This window comes from Ptychodera flava, chromosome 18 (genome assembly GCF_041260155.1).
Source record: "Ptychodera flava strain L36383 chromosome 18, AS_Pfla_20210202, whole genome shotgun sequence".
Lineage (NCBI taxonomy): Eukaryota > Metazoa > Hemichordata > Enteropneusta > Ptychoderidae > Ptychodera > Ptychodera flava.
In genome coordinates this window covers 19,452,772-19,475,784 of record NC_091945.1, presented here as the reverse complement: position 1 = coordinate 19,475,784, position 23,013 = coordinate 19,452,772, and the positions used below count along the sequence as shown (strand labels likewise).

Below are 23,013 nucleotides of genomic sequence, written 5' to 3'. Positions count from 1 at the left end.
TCCACACATTGCACAACAGATGTTGCGATGGTGCAGTGACTGATGGACTGGAAACAAAGTTTTGTTAAAAATGACCATTTTATTTATAAAATATGTTTCCATGTCTTTGAAATGTAAATTTCCAAGTAGAGTCGTATCGTGACAAAGTTCTTGTTCTTGCCTTAGGATGTCTCAGTTCAACTTTCTTTCAGTGGATATTTTGAGATGGATCTGCATACAGGAAACATACATTGTCCTTCCTTCTGATAGACTTTAACCCATAGGACACTAGTAAATGTACACTTTCGGCCATATTTACATGTACCTTGTTTGAAAGTATTGCCTTGATTGTACAAAGTTTCAGCATCTACACCATAGAATTACCCAATGTAAATTTTTGTTACCTTTGTTGAATGTAACGGCAACAACTTTTTTTCAGATCTAGTCAAGTTTTTTCAAATTTTTTTCAGACTTTGGTCAGAAATTGAAGCCAATGAAAAATTATGTCCATTTGGTCCAAAACTATCAATCACATTACAGAAAAAATTGATAAAATATAACATTGAAATTTGATGGGAAAATTACTGCACTCAAAGGGTTAGTTCTATTCCTTTTCACAAAATCAGATGTTGTAGAAAATTAATGAGGAATTGAAGTTCAAAACAGCTGTTAATAATTCTATAATTTTCATATATTGAAAATAAAAAAATCAGACTGTAGCGGGAATCAGATAGATGACTTTAATCAAATTAAATGAAATTTGTGGATGGTAATGTCAGCTACATGTACAAGTTCATCAGAAACTGAGCCAAGCGTCAGGTAAAGTCAGTGTGATATAAAATGTGAACCACCCTGTAAGAATATAGTACTGAAATGTAAAAGTAAAAAAGTAACACAGTAACTGTGTCACAGATATTATATTGGCTGAAATGTTCTGGTATTCTCGTGTATCCTAAATCAGTGTACTGTAATGGTGTCACAAGGTTTTTAAAGCTAGGAAACACTGCATTAGTCAAGCCATCAGTTGAACTAGGCCTGCACACTTTGCGTAACTGTTTGTGCAAGACATCTATCTCAGCAAGACATTTATCTCTGAATGCATGGCAACATCAGATCGGAAGTGTCTCCCTGTGCAATGCCAAATTGGAAAGTGTTATTTATTGGTTTGATCTGGTGAGAATATTAGAACTTGAGTGGTTCGGATATCTTAATGGATGATAGCAGAATTTGCAAACAGCTGTACCTCAATAAATTTTTCCCCACACAATGAATCATGGAATAGCTTTTCTGCAGTGAATTGGTTTGTTTTACTGCCCTACTTGCTCAGGAGTTTCATTGCCATATTCTTATGTCAATTTTGTGGGTTTTTTTTGTTTTAATAAAACATAGCATAGATACAGTCATGTTCAAAAATAAACAATGGTTTCATATTTGTGTCATGAATTTATTAAATGTCAATTTGTCAAATAGCCATGATAAAAGCAGGCACAGCAATTCCTATGGTGTGATTTCACTTTTGGTCAAGTGCCAAGATTTCATAAAAGCTCCAGACACATAGATATATTCATGTCAAGGCAAGTTAATGACATTTAAAACTCATGGGCAACATCAAGTTTTCTTCCACCAAAGGTTATATCACTGGTTATAAACGTGAATGGTAGAAACTTTTGACTTTTGTAGCGCTGAATTAGAATGTTAGCCAATAGCAAGATGAAAAACACGACTCATTAAAAAATTCTCAGGAAGAAGTGGTCGGTAAAATTATTTGAATAATCAAACAATGTTTTGTTTATGTTTGTAATATAAACGTTCTCTGATATGACATCATTTTGTCAGTCAATTATGATTTAATTTATCGGGTTCAATTTTATGAAAGTCATGTTTGGGTAAATTGTGTGTGAGAGGACAGCATGTATGTGTGTTTGTTTGTTTGGACAGATGTTTTTGTACCTTTAAGTGGCTCTGCTATGGTGACTCTTCTTTGGTTCAAAATTACTTGTTGAGAACAGGCCAAACTTCCATTTTTGACGATTTTTTAAACATCAGCTATTCCTGATTTGAAAGAGGACAGTGATGGCTTTTGTCTTGTCAATGTGGAGTGTCCCAATCGTTAAATCGGTACATGTATGTATGGGTACGATTGTAGAGTCTATACATTTCACTTTATCTGCTTGGCAATGCCATCCACCCACCCACTCTTGCTTTCACAATTTATGGTTGTGCGTCATGCACTCATACCGGTTTGTGTTGCATGGTTAAACACCTGGGTACATGTACGTACTGATATTTTCAGATGACTTCACTGCTATTCACAGTGACAACCTCCTCCCCACCCAAAGAATTGATCAGATTTTTACATGCCACAAAAATAGAAGCACTAAAATACACAAGTATAAAAAAGATCAATCCATATTTATTACAGCTGTTAGGTATGCTATTGACGCACTTTGCTCATGAATATGCAGATGGTGTGTGCCTGGAAACAGAGGTCAATGTCCTTATCAGAACTGTCTGTTGGAAATAATAGAAAGCCAAAATTTAAACCAATACTTTTGAGTTTCCCCTTTATAACTGCCTCTGCTAAACAAGATTGTGTTGCAGATAGTGGGACTGTCATGAATTTTACTTTTTAGATGTACATGTGTAGGTTTCATATCATTTAAAATGCGAAGTGCAGCAGAAGCATGGTAGTGCAGTACATTTATGTTGTGCAAATATTGCCCTAATCTAAAACGGGACATGTACCGGTATTTGATATTTTACATTCTAGAAATGATTGGAATATTGTTCTTTCAGTCAAGATATTGGCATGGTTTGATTAATCAGCTGATGCATCGTTTTACGACGAATTTCAAAATATTGAATTAAAAAAATAACAAAAAGCATATTACACTATTGAGGTTGTTGTAGTGATGAGTTGAGAATTACAGTGACATTGGTGAGAGGAAATATTTGTGGACATTACAATGTACCGTAAATGCACTTAGTTCTTAATTGCACCTTGGAAAAATGGATAATATTACAGATTAGTGATAGCTTAATGGTGAAATACTGCCTGAAGGTACTGTATCATCAAAGTGATCATTGTGAAAATCTAAAATTAAAGCTGTATTTATTTTATGACATGGATCAAATTACATAGTTACCTGAATCGACAGAATGTTTTTTTCACTTGAGGAAATTTAAACAGTGGATTGTAAATTTTTATTTGCCACACATAAAATATACTCACATGTACCATTTATGACTGTGTATTGCTATATGGCCAAACTGTACAGTATTCATGCGTGGTGTGTTCCATAATTCTGTACTTATTCATTGAAGTTAAATGCACTCATAACATAATAGCGGTTTTGGTTAACAAAATACATTACAGCAGCCTTTGAATTTGAAAATTTGAGACCCAGGTAGGTTGTAGCTGGTATACCGATATATTTTAGATATTTACATAAAATATTAAAAGCCAGATGAATTTTAGTTAAAATCGTGCAGCATAAATCGTACTAGACTTGAGTCCACATTTGTACACAATTTTGACTATTATATCACAGATAACAAAGGTTGATGGAATTTCAAATGAGGAAATGTGTCCGCAGGTCGCAATCTTCAAAATATGCAGAAAATTCCACTTAAATTCTTCCTCAAGGTAATAATTATCACACCAACCTTTAGACTTAATGACTGCAGTTTTTTAATCGCTCTCATTTCTGTAAATGGCATTCTGATATTTTTAATCAAATAAGTGGAATAATGCGGCACTTTTGCCTCATTAAGGGGGAAGTGACCCAGAAATTTGGGTCACTATGGTCAGGCTGTTGTATTATTTTGAATTGTCAGATGAAAGGTAAACTATGTTCCGGCTTCATGGTGTTAAATTTAATGGTAATTAAAGCTGTGATCTCCCTCAACATAAAATAGTACATTCTCTTATCTAAAAAGGATTTTTTCCATCATTAGATATGTATGTATTTTTAATATTTCAAAGGTCCTGACAGGAATGCACAATGTCAATTCCATTATTTGTTCACATTTAGTCATGACTCAGAAATTTATGAACTATATCTTATTCATCAAACTTCCCTGTCGACTTGAATTTCAATATTTGCGAACAATAAATGGGGAATAATGCTAGAAGTGATCCCAAAGAGTAGGCTATGGTGTGAGATCAATTTTCTGCCCAAAAGGTGTTGACTTGCAATCATAATAAGTGATAACACAACTGATAAGTGATCACATGCACAGTGTGTATTGTACACTCATGATGTCAGAACATTCATAATAGATGGCTGTGATGAATTGCATACTTATCCCCCTCCACACAAAATCTAACCCTCCGAATCACTTCAAAGTAACTCTCATAACTCATGGACTTGAAGAGTGTCTTTGGAGTACAGTCAACTGCATCATTGAAATCCTGAGGATGTGTTCTATGAAAAGGATTTTTTTATTCAGATGTGGGCAAATCCACAAATTGTCGAGGGCATTTTAATTAGCATAATTCAACTGCAATTTTGAAATCAGCAATGAATGAATTGATCCAAGAACAGTCATGCTTTTTTATTCCTTGGTAATTTGAATCTTTTTTCAAACTATTCTGTATTTTCAATTTCTGAGTTTGGTGGATTTTTCAGCAGAAATTTCGAGTAACATCTTATTTAATGCTGTTACCATGATGAAAATAATTTCTGGTGTCTGTTTGGTCTTTTTAACCCAAACTTCATCAAATACATCAAAAAAGCAACTGAGAAATCTTATTAAAGTCAGCGTTAACAGTGTGGATGGATGTTTTTCATGGATCAGAGTGACAAGGCAATTTGCCATGTGAATAATGTATGGCGCAAAAAGTGAAGGACTATGCCTCCGCATTTTATTTTTAGCATCCATTTCAATTGATGTCGTCAATAGTGCTTACAGATTGAAACATTTCTAAATCGGGGTGAGTGATTACAGCAAACTCAAGCTCTTATAAATAAATATATCAACTGATATAAATATCTGTATGATATTTATGTCTTTCTCAGTTATCAAATACTGTATACAGTACAATTTGAATCAAAATCAACAGACTGAAAAAAGTACTATTTTTACATGAAAGGTGACTGAGTTTAATAGTTACATGTAACCAGTGATACTTTAAATTATTAAAAGGTACTGAAATCTGTATAAAAACTGGTTGTCTACCGGTACTAGGAAGTGGGCATCAGAACTTGGCATGTTACAAATAATTAATCATGAATGGTTTGATCCAATCCATGACCTTCAGAAGGGTATAAATCATGGTTGATACCACAAAGGTTGAATGACATTTGATAGTGTCAATGACTTAGATGATCTGAAAACCCTGGCAACACATTTATTCAGCTACAGCCGTATCATTGGGGTAATAGTGTTTGAAATTCAAGATGATGGTGTGGTCTCAATGTACATATATTTGGAAGATGTTTCTGTAAAAATAGATCGCTACCTTTCTCGGAATGCTGTATTTTGACAGTGACATTGACGTTGAAGTTTAGGGAGTGACAAGGGAAGAATAATATTACAGGAGTTTATCATATTATACCCTGCAAATTTTAGATTTGTGTGCAGTATCATATTTCTTTGAAGCAACACAACATATTTGACATGGCATTACTTATATGTATTTGTAGCTAACTGGTATCAAAGAAACAGAAAGAGCCTTAAACCCAGAATGTCTACACAAAAAGGTGTCTTTTGATACTATAAAATTGTGTGCATCTGGGACAGATATTGAGACTCCAATTTCTGCAATACTGTTTGGTCTCCCATTTGTGAGGGCTCATTTTGAATCACAGGGAGTAAATTTTCACTGGCTTTAATATCATAGTGGAAATCAAAAAAGTTATTTTTCTCCATAGATTACATAGGTGGTGGCCATTTTGAATTTCAAGTGATGGGAATTAAATGTTGGGCACTTAGTTTCTTTTGTTAAAATTTTGCATGGTAACTGCTGATTTTCATTTTTGATTGCAAAAGGGAATGGAAATGGTTTACAATTCCCTTTAATACGACATTCTTTCGAGAGCAAATTGGAATGCATACTACCGGTACCGTAACGACACTTGCAATGTATAGACCACACCTGTAGAGACAGACTATACCATCATAGCACCTCTTCACTTCAGCACAGTCCTAGTTGTGTGTATGTTATTAATTCACATAGCTGGTATCACATAGTGCAACACCCACAATGATCGGACATGTTACTTGTCAATTACTATAAGCGGCCTAGCAGACTGCAAAGTGAAGCAACCAGAACAAAGGAATTCCATTGCTGAATACAATAGTCACCCAGTACCATTCATACCTGGGCTCACTGAATAGAGACTTTTAAAGCTTTAATGTGGGTCAATGAGCATAAAGAAAGCGTCACTTAACTTTAAACATTTTTAGATGTGCCAGATTTTGTAGTGGACTGTAATTCCATTGTTTAGAAAGTGGGAGAAGAGATGCAATGCATAATTACATCTGTAAAATGATTGAGACCCTGTTCAAACCTGGAATTGCTGAAGATTTAGATTTGTTATGTGAGCGATTGGATGTTTTTTGGTCTTTGCTATTGACAGCTGATATGTTACATTCTTTCAGCAAGGGTTTGACTGATTGACTGAGATGTGTCTGTGAAATTTCATGGACAGATCTGTTGAATCTTGTTACAGTACAGTAGTGTGTTCAATTTCTTTGCGAGATTGTAATTGAGGGGCAGACATGGGGTGCACATAAGAAGTGAATCTGATTGAATAAAAGTATTAAATTGGTCAACATGTTATGAAGCTGGATACACACATTGTATGATTCGCTACAGTTACAACCAGTGAATGTTGTGCATACAGTATGGACAAGACTTTGAAGGCGTTTACTCACAACTCCAGTCAGTGACCACGCACTTTGCTAATGAATGGATAAAAATTGTCCTATACTGAGACTGTGGCAAAAGACATTAAAAGTTGGCTACCTTCCATAATTTCAATCATAATTTCCATTGCCACGTGTAAAATCTCTTTCACTTCAACATGCCCACTGCTTTGATTAGGCAAATGTAGCCAGTGACATTTCTTGATCAGAATTGATTGCTTCATGGCTTAGGGTTTACCTTCACACAGATATTAGATTTTTATCAACTCTACAGTAATCTGTTGAATTGCATTGGTAACCTCAATCTTGTAAATGGCTTTCTCTCATGAAAACTGTTGATTTTATGAATTTGCTCAGTACAGTAAGTTTCTCAAATAGTGATGACCTTTCAGCTCTGTGTGGACATTTCCTTGCGATAGAATTTTTATGTAGAATTTATTTGTTTCGTTGTATGGATATCAAAAAATTAACTTGAGTCTTAGAGCTTTGCAGTCATATTTTGTGGGCTGATTTCTTCTGAGAATATTTACAAATCATTTAATGTGAATAGTCTATCGGTTACTTTTCTGGCAATCACCTCAAGCCCAAGAACCATAATTCGGGTGTTGCACAGCTTTGTAGTAACCACAAGTTTTTACATGTAACTTGTTATGCTGACCAAATTTTAATAGCAAAATTGTAAAGCTAAATATGATGAAATGTTCTTGTGTTTTACCAGCATACTGTGTTTAACAGTGTTGCCCTTGGAACCTAGGTCGTATCTCTCTGTGGATTACACGGCACCTTGTTTCAAACATTGATCTTGGACTTGGATCAAAACAAATATATAGTGTGCTTTGAACCAAAAGTTGCAAAAAAATAAAAAAATAAATAATAAAAAAATTGGTTTAACCAAATGCACCCTTCCAGTATACCAGTGCACCTTTTGATTCCAGTTTATGAAAATCTTCACCATTTATGATTATGCCTACCGATACATGCAGGTGACACATATGATTAATATTTACATTAGATTTATGTTCGCCTGTCAAATAGCATTTTTGTATCATCTGTGAAACAGTGAAATTGGAACAAAAATTTTCAATAAAAAATCAAAATATCAATAAGGAAAACACACAACTGGTTAAGCATTTCCGGTTTTGAAAGAAATGCAGACAAATATTCATAATACCCTCCTCATGTACTGTACTGCATGAATGTGTCAGATATAAAAATATGACCTGTAAATCCTAGGATATAAAGGCATGTCAATTGATCCTCATGGACACATAATAATTCGTAGCAGTACATGTCAAATAAACACTCATACCAATATTTTATTGTGTCAACAGAAATAAAAATAAATAGTTTTCCCTGTCCATGTGGAAAATTTTCTACGAGGACTTTAACAGTCACTGAACAAAAGTAATAAATCTTCTTCTCTCTCTATTATATGAACTACCATGATAATAAATGTCAATTTGTTGTAAGTTTATGAGTGAGAAAACACACCGGGTTGTCTGTGTCATCCTGTGTTCTCAAGAATATCAATTTGGGATGAGTGTGTTCATCTGTATTAACAGGAAATGAGCTGATCTCTCGAGGCGTATAGTGTATTGAATTACTAAAACCAAGGTAAAGATGTACATGTACCAAGGATAATAACCATGGAGAAGGGAGTACCCTATTATGCAAATTGAGAAAGTCTCAAAAACAAGGGAAATTTTTCAATTTTTTTTTGCCTTTTCTTGGTTGTAGAGGCTACAAGATACTCAATATTTAAACACAGGTATCTGCTAACCTGGAATAACATATCTACAGACCCAATATGTGTGTGTATATATATATATATATATATATATATATATATATATATATATTTATCTATTTATTTATTTTTATTTATTTATACTTTATCATCCTAAAAAATATAATCACCTTACAGCTCAGAAGAGGATAAAAATATAAACAAACAGACATGATATATACACAGACTATGTCAAGCAAACATACGAAAAGTACACTTCAGAGATTGAGTCTCCCCGTGGCTGTTAGAATAAAGCTCTTGCTGCACCTTAACTTGTAATACTTCAAGCAGCGAAATCTCCTCCCTGAAAGCAATAATTCAAAAGAGGAATACAAAGGATGCTTTACGTCAGCAGTGATGATTGCTCCACATGTAAATTATCAGTGGGAACTAATAAAATGTAAATATATACTTTTTAAGGATCTGGGTATTCAACCTTCTCTTTTGTGATTAACAAAAGGAATGAAAATAGCGAGCACTTCCATACTAGTATTACGAATGAGTCATAAGAATAGCTGTATATGAGAATTAAATTTAACAAAATACTCGAAACTCTGGTTTGTCTTACGGGCTTGTAGCTTCAGTGACCCTTGCAAATTGAGAATAAGCTGAACTGTCCATGTGAGAACTATCATACAACTCTCTAATGGTTAGATAACAATTTACTATAAGTCTATGGATGATACACTGTCAGTCCCCAGCTGTAACAATGGCTTTTGTGTTGTGACTTATCCGTCATTGTCTCTGTGGTTGAAATCATAGTGAATAGTCATATTGTGTGGTCTCACAACATGACTGTGAACACAGCATTTATATATAACTCATAGAATAATGTATATGCTACATTGTTCTTTGTTTTTAAATGGGTGCAGATCCAGACAATAAATTTACGGATGTCACATCATAAAGTGACGGTGCACACATGTGTCATAGATGGGTTGATTCAGTTCACTGCTTGATTTTGGCAAATGGCAGAATGTTTTTGCTGATTAGAGGAAAATATCCGCAAAAGATCCAAAGTATGTCATGGTTATGGTCATGGTTACTCATGGTTAATCATGGTTAGCCTTGAGTAGGGATGTCATATTAGAAATATGTGTGTCCTGTCACTTTTCAGGAGAAATGCGATAACTATATTATAACATATTTCTCATTAGCAAAAGGCTACTTTAGCAATTAGTCTGGTTTCGCAGTACTTTTACACATGGAATGGCAAATACCAGAATTATTTGATGCAGCTACATGTAAATGTTTTCATTCATATTTGTACAAAACAAGATGTGATCTTTTAGGTTGATTACACAGTTGGAAATTGTTCGAAAGAGTCATAGCCTGTCAGGTATTGTACTACTGGTAGTGTTCGTTGCTTACCAGAATGTTCTGGGACTTGCCAGTACTTCCTCCATGCTCTGTTTTTAGACTTCTCAAGATGAATTTTATGGAAGTTTTGATCATAAACACGCCAAAGCAATACATACATGTACAGGAGGTTATTTATTCCGGAAAAAATATTGAAATAAATGCTTGGGAAAAAATTAGATTGTGTTTTAGTAGCAGTGGTGGCAATGGAAAGTGATTGCAATGTATATGTGACCTCTGACCCCTCTCCGCTGTGAGCTGTATTTCATACGGGCCTTTAAGGGATTTCTTTCTTTGAAAGTCAAACACAGTATATTACCATAATTATATAATTTATCACCAACAATTGGTTTTTAAACGCACATATGTACATGTACATATTTCTATAGTGTGTTATTGGTGATCATATTACACTGTCCACCTTCAAGTCCGATATTGTTGGTGATGATATTACACTACATGTATCCACCTTCAAGTCCAATGTTGTTGGTGGTGATATTACACTATTCACCTTCAAGTCCAATATTGATGGTGATGGTATTACACTATCCACCTTCAAGTCCAATATTGTTGGTGGTGATATTACACTATTCACCTTCAAGTCCGATATTGTTGGTGGTGATATTACACTATCCACCTTCAAGTCCGATATTGTTGGTGATCATCTTACACTCTCCACGTTCAAGTCCAATATTGTTGGTGGTGATATTACACTATTCACCTTTAAGTCCAATATTGTTGGTGATGGTATTACACTATCCACCTTCAAGTCCAATATTGTTGGTGATGGTATTACACTATCAACTTTAAGTCCAATATTGTTGGTGATGGTATTATACTATTCACCTTTAAGTCCAATATTGTCCAGACTGCCTTGTCAGCATAATGTGATACCTCAAATGAGATAATTTTCCAGTCTATGTACTGTTGGATTGTGTTACAAAGAGTAAAATTCATTCATTGGTATTTGTTTATTTGGACAGTTACTCATTTCAAATCGGTGTAAGAAATTGGTCATTTAATTTTGAAAAATTACATGTTGAGAAGGGTGTTTCCCGTATTAAATTTTAAAATTTAGTTCATGTTCATGAAAACAACAGCATATCATTTATCTGTGATACCTACAGGCAAAATTCAATTTTCTTGAAATTGACATTAAGCATGGGTTGATCATGTGTGTTTATGAAACACAAATGGACTGAAGCAAACACAAAAATAACATTGCAACTCTTAATTTGCATCAAGATGTTGATCACAATTCCAAACCTTAGTTGTCAGGATGAATAATTTCAGCTTTGTTTCATCAGAGTTAATGTGACATTTTGATAATCTTATGATGAAATTGAAGTGAAGTGTACTCTACTGACTCTACTGGTCAGGCACTTATTTACAGTCTCTAGAGGAAGGTTAGTCACGTTAATTTCAGTGATAGGAATGTCTGGAATTTGTAATATGCCCTCGTATGACCTACAGGTACAGACAGTGGGTACATGTACCTTGTCTGGCGCATGGAAATGTGCAACACCATGGCAAGGTATGATTCATGTAGTTCAGTTCTTTCAGTCAATGAAATACAAGGCTGTTGTTGCAATTTGTGGATCTTTAGTCTAATAGCCTGTGGCATGCCTTAAAAACAAGGATATCATTTTATTATTTGCTTGAAATTTCATTATCCAGCAGCAAAATCAAAGTGACTGTTAACACTTTCCGGCCAGCAGCTTGTCAGAAATTGTTCCTGTCTAATCACTCAAAGTTGTGCACAAGGACAAAGCTGTGATGATCCATCTCATGTTGCCAGTACAAAATGCACTGACTCGATAAATTCTCTGAAAACTACTTATCGTCTTGAGAGATTTCCAGTTTTGTTTTATTTTGTCAGCATACTGAAATTGTCTTGCCAGTTTTGTATAATCCCAAACTACAAAATGTTCAAGTGACAGACCGATCAGTTTCAAATTTGATTATATGCATACTACATCCTTATATGAATTTAAACCCTTTTCTGTCAGTTTGTATTTACTGAGGAAGCATAGCTATTACCTATGGAATTTTAATTATTCCCCCGTGGTTATTAAAGCGTGATGAATATTAATTAATTTAAAGTAATAATGATAGGATGGATCATAAGAGATCCATTGATGTATCCTGGCCTGCTAGAGCCGATGTGTTGGCTGTCTTCCTGGTATCATCGTCCAGTCTAGACAGCTGAATAGTTAATAGGTTATCAAAAGATAGACATCTATGATCTTTTCTAATAGTACTGGCAATGGGACCTTGGACTCCTGACATGTTGTTCGCTCAAATGTTTGATTAACCTGGCCCACACTGAGCTGTGCTCAGTACGTTAATTTCATGGCAAGTCGATCATTGATAAGGTTGTACCAACCACCTTGGAATAAACAGCGCCCTCTTCAGGGTATTGGAAATGCTGTCAGTCCACTAGAAATATATCTTCCTTGTACACCTTAGCTGCTGTATTACTGACCACATGCAGGCACATATACATGCAAGTGCAAACAGGAGTAGAGGAGGTAAAAGTTTGTCGTAGAAGTAAAAAATTCATCTCTTGATGAGATTCAGTGAAGATGTGCAAGAAGCTTGATGTAAAGAATGGAAGTTCTTGAAAGAGTTTAAAAACGTTTAAGATTTACACAATAACGACATTATATAAAGTATAAACATACAGCCGATGTTATGATCACTCCAGTATAACTATGAGTATATGCATATACAGTGCACCAGTGTACCATTAGTAACTGAGATATTTAGTGAAATGCAAATACCGCAAGTATAGGGATGCTGGTTTGCATTGCAAGCAAATCTCCTGGTTGTAGGAGTAACGGACGTAAAATATAAACAACAGCCATATGTACCTGGCATTTTGCAGGCAGACATGGTTCTGTAGACCGGAGCGAAGGACTGACTAACTATTTTTTTAAGTCATCAGCCCATAGTTTGAATAATCATTTAGTTTTCTCTGAATATCTGGCGTATCAGAATGCCTTGAAGTGAATGAGTAATGTATCGTATCAGCAGAAAGCTTGAACTGGTATGCAGTGGACTCGTGCCAGCTCCTAGCAAGCTAACCTCAACAGTGAGAATTTTACCTGATATTTTGCCCATCTACTGATACAAGGGTGTCTTTGGTGGTATGTCCTTGGTTGGCCGTTTTACATGTACTACAGTAGTTGATAGCAGTTCCAGATGCATCTATACCCGGTCTTATTGACACTTCAACACATGACTACAATCAAACCATATCACCATAGCCAGCAGATATACATCTCCTGGGAGCATTTCCACAATCATTTCACCACCGGCATATTCAATAATGAACTTGCAGAATAGATTGATAGAAATATTTTTAACAAGGTTTTTGTTTTGTTTTTCTCAGGGTGCCAGAGTATGGGTACGGGATCCAGAAGAGGTCTGGGTCGGTGCCGAGGTGGTGAAGAATTATGAAGGAAAACAAATCGTTGTGGCATTGGAAGAGGGTGGTGAGGTATGGAACATCTAGTTTGTAGAGTCTATGTTTACTTATCACAAAGTTCTGATACTTACTTTAATTTGTTGATATATGCAAATGGACATAATTTATAGTAATTTCAAATGATATCAGCTATATCATTGATATACAAAAATGAAAACTTGTCCGAAAATTGTAGACAACTTTCAGTAATAACAAGTACAGGCATAGTGAAATATTTTCTTTTATAGCAGTCGTGTTTTGAAAACAAAAAAATTCAAAGTTAAGGGCCAGGATGATGGTCCTCAGCCACAATCACTGTCACAGAATAAATGAAATTTGTCCAAAACTTTGTTGGAGAAAGCAAATGCAAGTCATGTGTCGCTGTATTTCAGTACAAGCCTGGATTGAATTCGAATGTCAGTGTCATAGAATTTTGTAAAAGCTGTCTTTGCGCTGGTAGTTATATTTTGTAAAGTATTTCTAAGCATGCTCTAGAAAACCTTTGATCATTGGATTCTCATCATTGATAAAATGATGAACCGCTAAAAAAAGCATAATTTTTCACAATTGCAGGAAAAGACACTCAAAGTGCCATCAGACAAGGATCTGCCACCGTTACGGAACCCAGACATTCTAGTCGGAGAGAATGATTTGACATCGCTAAGTTACCTTCATGAGCCAGCTGTTTTGTATAATTTGAAAGTAAGATTCCTGCAAAGTCAAGCCATCTATACATACTGTGGTAAGTTGACAAAAAACAAAATTGGTAAATTTGAGATAGTGTTGTCCACTTATTTCAAAGGGATGTCTTCACTGTGCTCAAAGGTTGAAAATGACTGTATGACCAATGCACATGAAGAGCAAGGTGTATGGGAAAAGATTGAAATAAAAGTAACAATACATTGTTTTCCCTTGTAATTCACAGAGACAGTAAAATTTTGTGGCTATGTTGATTTACTGCAGTGAAATTTTGTGTTAGAAATGAATTTTTCAAATAAAGATGAGAGTGTGACACATATTACAATGTGTAGACAGCATCCTTTTTGGCTTGTGAAAGTTTCACACACTCCTCTATTTTAACCCTTTCAGCACCATGGGTTGACCCAAACCCATTGTTATCTATGGCGTTTTGGACCTGTTGACCGGGATTTTAGGGGTAAACAGGTTGATGTATCAGCAAAGTTTCACCTCTGCATCATCATGATAAGTGTCTTTGACACTACAACTACATTGCCAACCAGTTTCAGAAGTTGACTTTACCGTACAACGATGATCTTTATATACCTATGATGTTTTCAGTTGTTTGGTTCCTGTTGGGTTATTTTGTTCTGAAAAGTGGCAATATTCTTAGGCGATTGTAGAAAGTCAATATTCCAATATCTTTCTGTGCATCTTTCTCACAATTGTTTGTTTTCCCCTTTCCATGACAGGAATTGTACTGGTAGCCATAAATCCTTACGAAGAGCTCCCCATTTACGGAAATGACATTATATATGCATACAGTGGGCAGAACATGGGGGATATGGACCCCCATGTGTACGCCATTGCAGAGGAAGCATACAGCAAAATGTGCAAGTAAGTTTGTAACAGAGTAGTTATCACAAACACAGAAATGTAAAGATGGTAGTTTAAATATGCAGTGTGACATGACACAGCTATGGAGATATCAGCTGAGTCAGACACATACACAGATGTCCATTGACAAATCTGTTGATACAATGATGTTGAAAGAAATTTTAGATGATTACACATAAACATGGATGCACATAAGCGAATTTAAACTATAATTATACTTTCTGGTGCAGGTATAGCAAATATGTTTAATTTTGGGCCATTATTAACCTGTCCTCTTTCAGACATCTATTGAGATTCTTCAAGAGTCCCTAGTGGGTAGATGTTTTGTAATATAAACGACAAAGCTTTCCTGATTAACAGCTGTCCCTACTTCCTGTAAACTTTCAATCAATTGTAAAATTTGCCATTAAAGTAAAGCTGGTTCGTACTAAGCTTGTGTCCCTTGCAAGGAGAGTGCTCATAATCCCCCAATTAAACGAGACTTACCTGAAGTCGAAGTTTGATGGGTATTCTATGTAGTCATCTATAACACGAAAGGGATCACATGAGAATGCACTGCGCATGCGTAACTTCAGATTTTAAAGGTTGAATGAACACGTCCAAATGTATTCCATGGGAGGGGTCCCAGAAAAAACCAGGGCGGGCATGTGATCCCTTTCGTGTTATAGATGACTACATAGAATACCATCAAACTTCGACTTCAGGTAAGTCTCGTTTAATTGGGGGATTCTATTACGTCATCAACACTCTAGGAATCACATGAGATTTTAAAGCAAAGACGTGTGAAATGAAACAATAAATGTTTGAAATACGAACAGTATTTAATACGGCAAGAACTTTGTCCGTACAACACAAAATACTTGGAACGAAAACACCAAAAAATATCTAAGCCTTCAATACACTATGAGCAAACAGATCACTGTCTGTTGCGGTGGGCTTATCATAAAATTTTGCAAAGGTACAAAGAGAAGACCAGCCTGCAGTGGCAAGTATATGTTCTATTGGAACAAAACTCTGTTTTGCCCTTGAAGTAGCAACTGCTCTCACACTATGAGCCTTAACTTGTCAGTGTCAATACCAGATCTAGTCATTACCTCACGAATCCAGCGACTTATGGATGCTTTAGAAACAGCCTTATGTGGTTTCACATAACTGATGAAAAGTTTAGTCTCATTGTCACGAAAATTCTCAGTACGAGACAAATATTCTTTAAGAGTATCACAGACACACAAGAGTTTATCAGGCGTGTAAGGCCGTAAAGTTACAACAGGATTCACATATCCTGGTCGACTCTGCTTAAGTAAACCGGTGAAAATAAATGTATATGAACTCTCTTCTGTAGTCATACTGGACAAGTCTAATAGATGTAAAGATTGACTACGAGCAGCTGTTACTAATGCTAACAGCATTACCAGTTTTAAGGTAAGAGTCTTTAGCGAAAGCTCTACAACTGGAGAACAAGTCTTCAGATAATTCAAAACTTTGCGAACATCCCAAACATGTCTATATCTGGAAACAGTAGGCCGCAGGTTGAAAACTCCTTTCATAAACCTCACAACCAAAGGATGTGCGCCAACAGTCATATGTTGCTTAGTTGAACATAAGGCAGACAAAGCAGATCTAGCTGTGTTCAGAGCACTATAACTGATACCAGAATGGAACAGTTCAGTCAAAAAATCAAGCACTTGTGTTATATCTGGATAAATTGGATCTGCCTTGATTTTACTACAATACTGAAACCATCTCCTGGTGTAAGTTCTGTATTGTCTCTTAGTACTCTGTCGCCATGATGCCATAATGATAGTGGCTGCTCCTGCAGAAATGTTTCGCTTTTCAAGGGATTGCCGGACACACGACAGGCCATAAGCTGTAGCTTCTTCGTAATGGATGAAGCTTCTGAACATTTGGAAGCCTCAACAAGTTGTCTGTCCTTGGTAGTAGCAATGGTAGATCCACTAACATCAGCATCAGTGGTGTGAACCATGACTGTGTCGGCCAAAGTGGTGCAATCAAAATGCCAGTTGCCTGATCTGTCGCAATTTTCTGTGCACACCTCCCCATGAGACTGAAAGGAGGAAAAGCATAAAAATGATAATATTTCCAGTTTAATGTAAATGCATCAACATGCATGGCATCGGATCTGGTCTCCATGATATAAAATTTGGCAGCTGAGTGTTAAGCCTAGAGGCAAAAAGATCAACATTTGGAGTTCCCCAAATATTAGCAAGCGTTTAAATAAAGATGGGTTTATTGCCACTCAGTCTGTTCATTAAACTGTCTTGATTCATAATCAGCTTCAACATTTCGAGAACCAGGCAAATGTGCAGCAGTAAGCCATATTCCCTCACTTTGCACCACAACCAAATTTTCCTGGCAATATCATTGCAGGCTACTGACTTCACTCCACCCATATTATTAATATAGGCTACTGCAGTGGTATTATCACAAAGTATCTTAACATGTTTGTTTATTACACTTTGCTCAAAAGATCTTAGAGCAAAATATATAGCCTGCATTTCTAAATAATTAATATGGTGTGTGGCTTCCTGTACAGTCCATCTGCCCCCACTCTTTTTCCTTCACAGCTGACTCCAGCCTAACGTGGAAGCATCACATGACATACATATTTGTGGATTACATCTACAAATTTGACGTTTTTCATGGGGTAAATTTTGAACCCACCAGTTCAAATCATTTTTCATTTCCAGAGAAATGACCATTGTGGCATCAAAGTTACCATTCTGTGACTGCAAAGCTCTTATTTTGGCCAACTCAGAGACCGATAAAACAGTGGGCCAAATTCAACTCCAGGGAAACTGGAAATCATCATGCCAATGACCTTGGCAACTGCACGTATTGTATGAAAGTCTCTAGCAAGCAACTTCGTGCATTGCTCAATCAAATTTTCAACCTGCTTGAGTTAAAGTGACAGTCATTGACACAGAGTCAATATCAAAACCTAAGAAGGTAATTCGTTGTGTTGGAACAAGAACAGATTTTTCTGAGTTACAAGTAATCCAAGCTCCCTTACAAGAGCAACTGTGTCAGACACATTGCGAGTACATAAAATGAAATCATGTCCAACAAGAAAAGAATCATCAATATAACCCATTATTACATGACCATTCGACGAAGGGTAGCATACACTGGTTTCAGAAGTTTAGTAAACATGCGGGGGGCAGATGCCAATCCATTTGGTAAGCAGGTATACTGAAACAACTGTCCTTTCCAAAGAAATTTCAGATACTTTTGGTGTTCCTCAGCTATAGGAACAGAATAATAAGCATCCTTAAGATCTACTGATGCCATATAACAACCAGGTGTAATAAGGCGTAATGCCGTTTCAAATGTGTCCATCTTGAAATGATGATACTGGACTTGTTCATTTAATTTCTTAAGATTTAGAATCATTCTAAATGAACCATCTTTCTTGGGTACAACAAAAAATGGTGAAACAAAATCATCACTAGAATGCTGTGATTCAGAAATCACACCCTTTGAAAGCAATTTCCTTATTTCTATCTCAATGTTTGCTTCTTCAATCGCACTGAAAGAAGATAATTTGGCCACTTAATTTGCACAGGTGGTTTATCATCGATAAACTCTATATGGGCGTGAAGAGCGATATCAATAATACGCTCATCAGAAGTAATATTACGCCACTTGCTTTCAAAATGTTTCAGTCTACCTGCTTGAAACGTGACATGATCAGAAATTAATTTCGTACTCACAGATAAAGCAGAAGATGCACTTCCGTTACCAGTCTCTATTTCATCTGTGACTTGACTTGGGGTTTCAAACCCCTTGGGTAGTTTTTGAAGCCTCATTCAATTGTCTGAAGTTGCCACGACCTCTACCTCTGAAACGGAAACCACGTCCCTCATTCTACCACGGTTATATCCACCTCGCTGTTGCCATGTGCTGATTTTATTACCAGCCCTATTCACTTCCTGTATGTCCTTTACTCTTTTGGTGATATCATCACCAAACAAATGCTCAGTGAAAGGTACTGTAGCAGAGCATAAATGTAGATAGTCGTGCTTGAGGTCTGCTTTCATGCAATCCCGTCTCCTAAGATTTAAAAGACGGTTCGTATTACCAAGAAGCGCTAGAGAGTCTGTACCCAAGTCCATCAGCTTTCCTAAATCGATCTTGTCTGACGGACTATCTTTCAACTTGGCTAATCACAAACAAGTTGAGTAATGCAAATGGCACCCTTGACAAGTGATGCTTGAACAGACTGGAATTTGGTGTCCAAACTTCTAGTTTCAGGACGTATGATGTCCCATATCAGTTGGTTTACTCTTACACTGGTGAGGCCATCACAATTTTCAGGTCGATTGAATTTCTTTATCAGGTCATTATATTTATCATCAGAGATTCCATCTCTGAAGAGAGCATTATGATCTTGGCAAAATCGTCATCAATAGGATCCTCACACTGCTCTTTCACAAGAAACTTGCTAGCTATGTCTTTGAACAAACTAGGCTTGTTGACGTCACTCTGCGAGGCGTCGGCAGCTGAAAGATTCCTCGGACGCGTCCGAAGTAGAGCGTTTCACTTTTACAGGTGGCTCGATAAGCTCAATTCCAGTGTCATCCAGCAAATTCATTGTCACCACCTTCATAATAACAATCATTCTCAAGTTTGTCCATACGAGCAGTGAGCTTACCCTGATTGTCCTTTATCTCCGTCAGTAAATTCAAAATGGCCGCCGTATCTCCACCAGTTCTGACGTCAGTTCCCATAGAGTCTCTAGTATGACTACTGCTTGTCGAGGCTATGGCATCGCCACTGCCCAGAGTAATAGTATCACGCTTACGTTTAGGACATTTGCCCTTATCTGGACTGGTTGCACAAGCTGCAACATTGCCTGAATCCTTAGAAGCCGAGTCCGTCATTGTCTTAGGTTTAGACGGCATTGTGAAAACACTAACTACTCACCAGTCGTAGTAGTAAGCAACAACGTTGCTAATAAAATAGAAATGTTCGAGTAATGTAACTGTAAACTATTACAACTCCTGGAACAAAACGCTGAATGCAACACACCACGTGTATCGCCAGCAAGCTACGCAAAGAGCTACGGAACGCTGCGTGTTTCGTAGCAAGGTCAGCAGCACAACTGAAGTTACGCATGCGCAGTGCATTCTCATGTGATTCCTAGAGTGTTGATGACGTAATAGAATTAAAATGGTTTCTTTGTAATCTCAAAGAATGATGAAAACAACAGTGATCCACACCAAATTTTAGCAGAATAAAAAAACTATGCTGTTTGAGTGAAGAATATGTTAAAATAGGGGAGAAAATATTGAAGATTTCCTGATGCAAAGTACCAGAAAAGCTGCAGAACTCAAAAATGTTTTTTTTTTCTGCCTTTTACCTGATGACAGGTTTGAACAGAACCAGTCGATTATTGTTACTGGAGAAAGTGGTGCTGGAAAGACAGTGTCAGCGAAATATGCAATGAGATACTTCGCCACTGTCGGCGGTGGATCCGGGGAGTCAGAAACTCACATGGAAAAGCGAGTGCTGGCATCCAACCCAATCATGGAAGTAAGTTCTCTGTACATCTTTGGCAATTTCCATCACAGGCTGTCAATATCTACTGACGTCCATATAAGGTTGTACCAACAGATTAATTAAATTTACTGTAAGAGAATATGGGCCTCAAAAATGAATGACTTAAAATGTTGCTCAAACTTTCCTCAAGCAAACTTTTGACCATTCACTTCCAAAATCAAGAATAAAAGTCAGTGGTCACTTTGCAAATTTTGGTGCTAAACAAATTACTCAATATTAGTTACACTAATATTCAAAATGGCTGCCATTGCTGTGCTAACTCAATGGGAAAAAAAATGAATTTTGAATAATTGGGGAAAAATTGAATTTGAGATTGTCACAAAAATAACCCAATGAAAACTTTATTTTCTCCAAAATTGTTTATCAGACCGACCAGTATCATTAAATTAATGCAACACCCCTAGTGAATTTACACATGTATGCATAGTCACACTGGAGGGACTGTTGTATACGTTATGTTTTAAAAAATGCATTTCTGTTGCTGGAACATGTACAAACTTCCTTGTCAATGCTGAACTTCTTTCAATATGTCTAAAGAGTTTTTCATGTCTTTGAATGGAATGAGAACATAGCTTCCTCATTTGCGTTTTTCAGCCTGACCCATGGTCTGATCTTAACTACAGCTACCAATTGTACTGATGGTATAATACCAGCAGTGTATTGCATACCACAATTCACTATTCAGGGCTTTCAACATTGATCAATTTTATATTGTCATCATACTTGGAGCAGAGAGCTAACCTATTTCCTGTCACTCTTTCCAGGCCATTGGAAATGCCAAAACCATCAGGAATGACAACAGCAGTCGGTTCGGGAAGTACATCCAGATCGGTTTCAACCGACAGAACACAATCATCGGCGCCAACATGAGGACGTACCTTCTAGAGAAATCCCGAGTCGTCTTCCAGGCATCGGAAGAAAGAAACTACCATATATTCTATCAGTTGTGTTCACAGCATGACCAGCCAGAGTACAAAGACTTGAAACTCAGTGAGTGTTATATATCATCAGTTAGATTGTGCCTGTGTACAGTTTACCAGTTTTGATGATCTTTTGCGGCCTAAGAAAAGACGTACCCTTCTGAGTCTAGTTATGATGACCATTATGTCAGTTTGTTGTTAATTTCAAATCCTGTCTCATTTGACAGGCATTTTGTTACATTTTCCCTGTCCATATATGTAGAAACAGTATACATGCATATTCCGTATGTATGTTGTGGTATAGAGTATTGAAGATATAGTGTACATTTATCATCCTAGTCGTTAGATTACATCATTGTGAATATATGTAAATTATACGGTCTTCATGCACAATGGGAGTTTGATTATCATGGCCTGCTTTTCCTGTCAGTATGCGTTTTCCCAGATTTTCACAAGCTGTCTGTATGTTCTTTTCCACAGATGATGCGGACTATTTCCTGTACACAAACCAAGGTGAGAGTCCCGTCATTGACGGTGTAGATGATGCTGATCAACTTGATGACACAAAGGAAGCATTTAGCCTACTAGGTAAGTCACCCATGATACTATCTAGTGTTATCAGAAGTAGCATTAGTGTTGATGCTGCAAGTTTCACTGGTCTCAGGAATAGTTACCATGGTAATTGCTGGTAATACTTTAACAGTAGTAATACTTCCAAAAGAGCTGTTAGCAGTGTTAATCCTCCTCATCAGCTGTCACAAATCATCATAGCATTTCACCAAGTCCCACCAGTGCTACTCATCGCTGGTTTTGCAGTAGCAATTGTATAAGTACTTCTCGGCTTCCTTAACGATGAAGTCATAGCCACAGTCATAACCATTCCTACCCATTTCTATGTAACATACTTCCAACAACACCATTGCTTGTAATAGGTTTGAACTAAGTATGGCTGTGAAAGAGGGACACAGGATCTTATGTTGTGTTTTATATTATGCAGCCTCACGTTATTTGTTTTATAACAAAATGTTATATCAGCTTTACAGCAAACTCTTTTCTGTTGATAGTACTACTACAAGTGTTTTAAAAATTAATGAGGTCTTACCAAATATTATTGGAGATGACGTAAACCTCAAGGTTTTGTTCAGAATGACAATCTCTCAATACAATAGGATATAAGGAATTTTGTTTGTTTGTTTTTTCTCACAGGCATTTCTGAAACCCATCAAACTATGATATTCCGTGTTTTAGCAGCCATTTTGCATTTTGGCAATGTGGACTTCATTGAAACTGAAAATGAAGGCAGTAAAGTGTCGGTAAGTGTCTGTCACTCAACAATTTACAGAATCTGGTGAAAAATAATGTTTCAAATTTTGGATTCAGAAAAAATGTGGCAGTCATAATTATTTCCCCCCCATTGACAGCTCCAAAGTGGCTGCGCGAGGTCATTATTTTACTCTAAGTTACCGGGCAGC

At 36.5% G+C, this 23,013-nt stretch overlaps 1 protein-coding gene and 1 long non-coding RNA gene across 3 annotated transcripts in view; one reads left to right on the top strand and one right to left on the bottom strand.

Moving 5' to 3' along the window:
* LOC139117085 (unconventional myosin-Va-like) overlaps positions 1-23,013 on the top strand; it is an 80,719-nt gene that overhangs the window by 21,357 nt on the left and 36,349 nt on the right. For both annotated transcript variants that reach the window (XM_070679919.1, XM_070679918.1), the window contains exons 2-8: positions 13,392-13,499; positions 14,040-14,208; positions 14,897-15,041; positions 20,432-20,594; positions 21,386-21,611; positions 22,022-22,129; positions 22,748-22,854. In XM_070679919.1, coding sequence (XP_070536020.1) covers positions 13,392-13,499; positions 14,040-14,208; positions 14,897-15,041; positions 20,432-20,594; positions 21,386-21,611; positions 22,022-22,129; positions 22,748-22,854 — 1,026 coding nt within the window. The remainder of the gene's footprint in view (positions 1-13,391; positions 13,500-14,039; positions 14,209-14,896; positions 15,042-20,431; positions 20,595-21,385; positions 21,612-22,021; positions 22,130-22,747; positions 22,855-23,013) is intronic.
* On the bottom strand, positions 15,844-18,858 carry LOC139117084 (uncharacterized). The gene is made up of 2 exons (XR_011548453.1): positions 18,773-18,858; positions 15,844-17,106 (listed from the first exon to the last, which is right to left on the bottom strand). It is a non-coding gene; the product is annotated as an uncharacterized lncRNA (long non-coding RNA).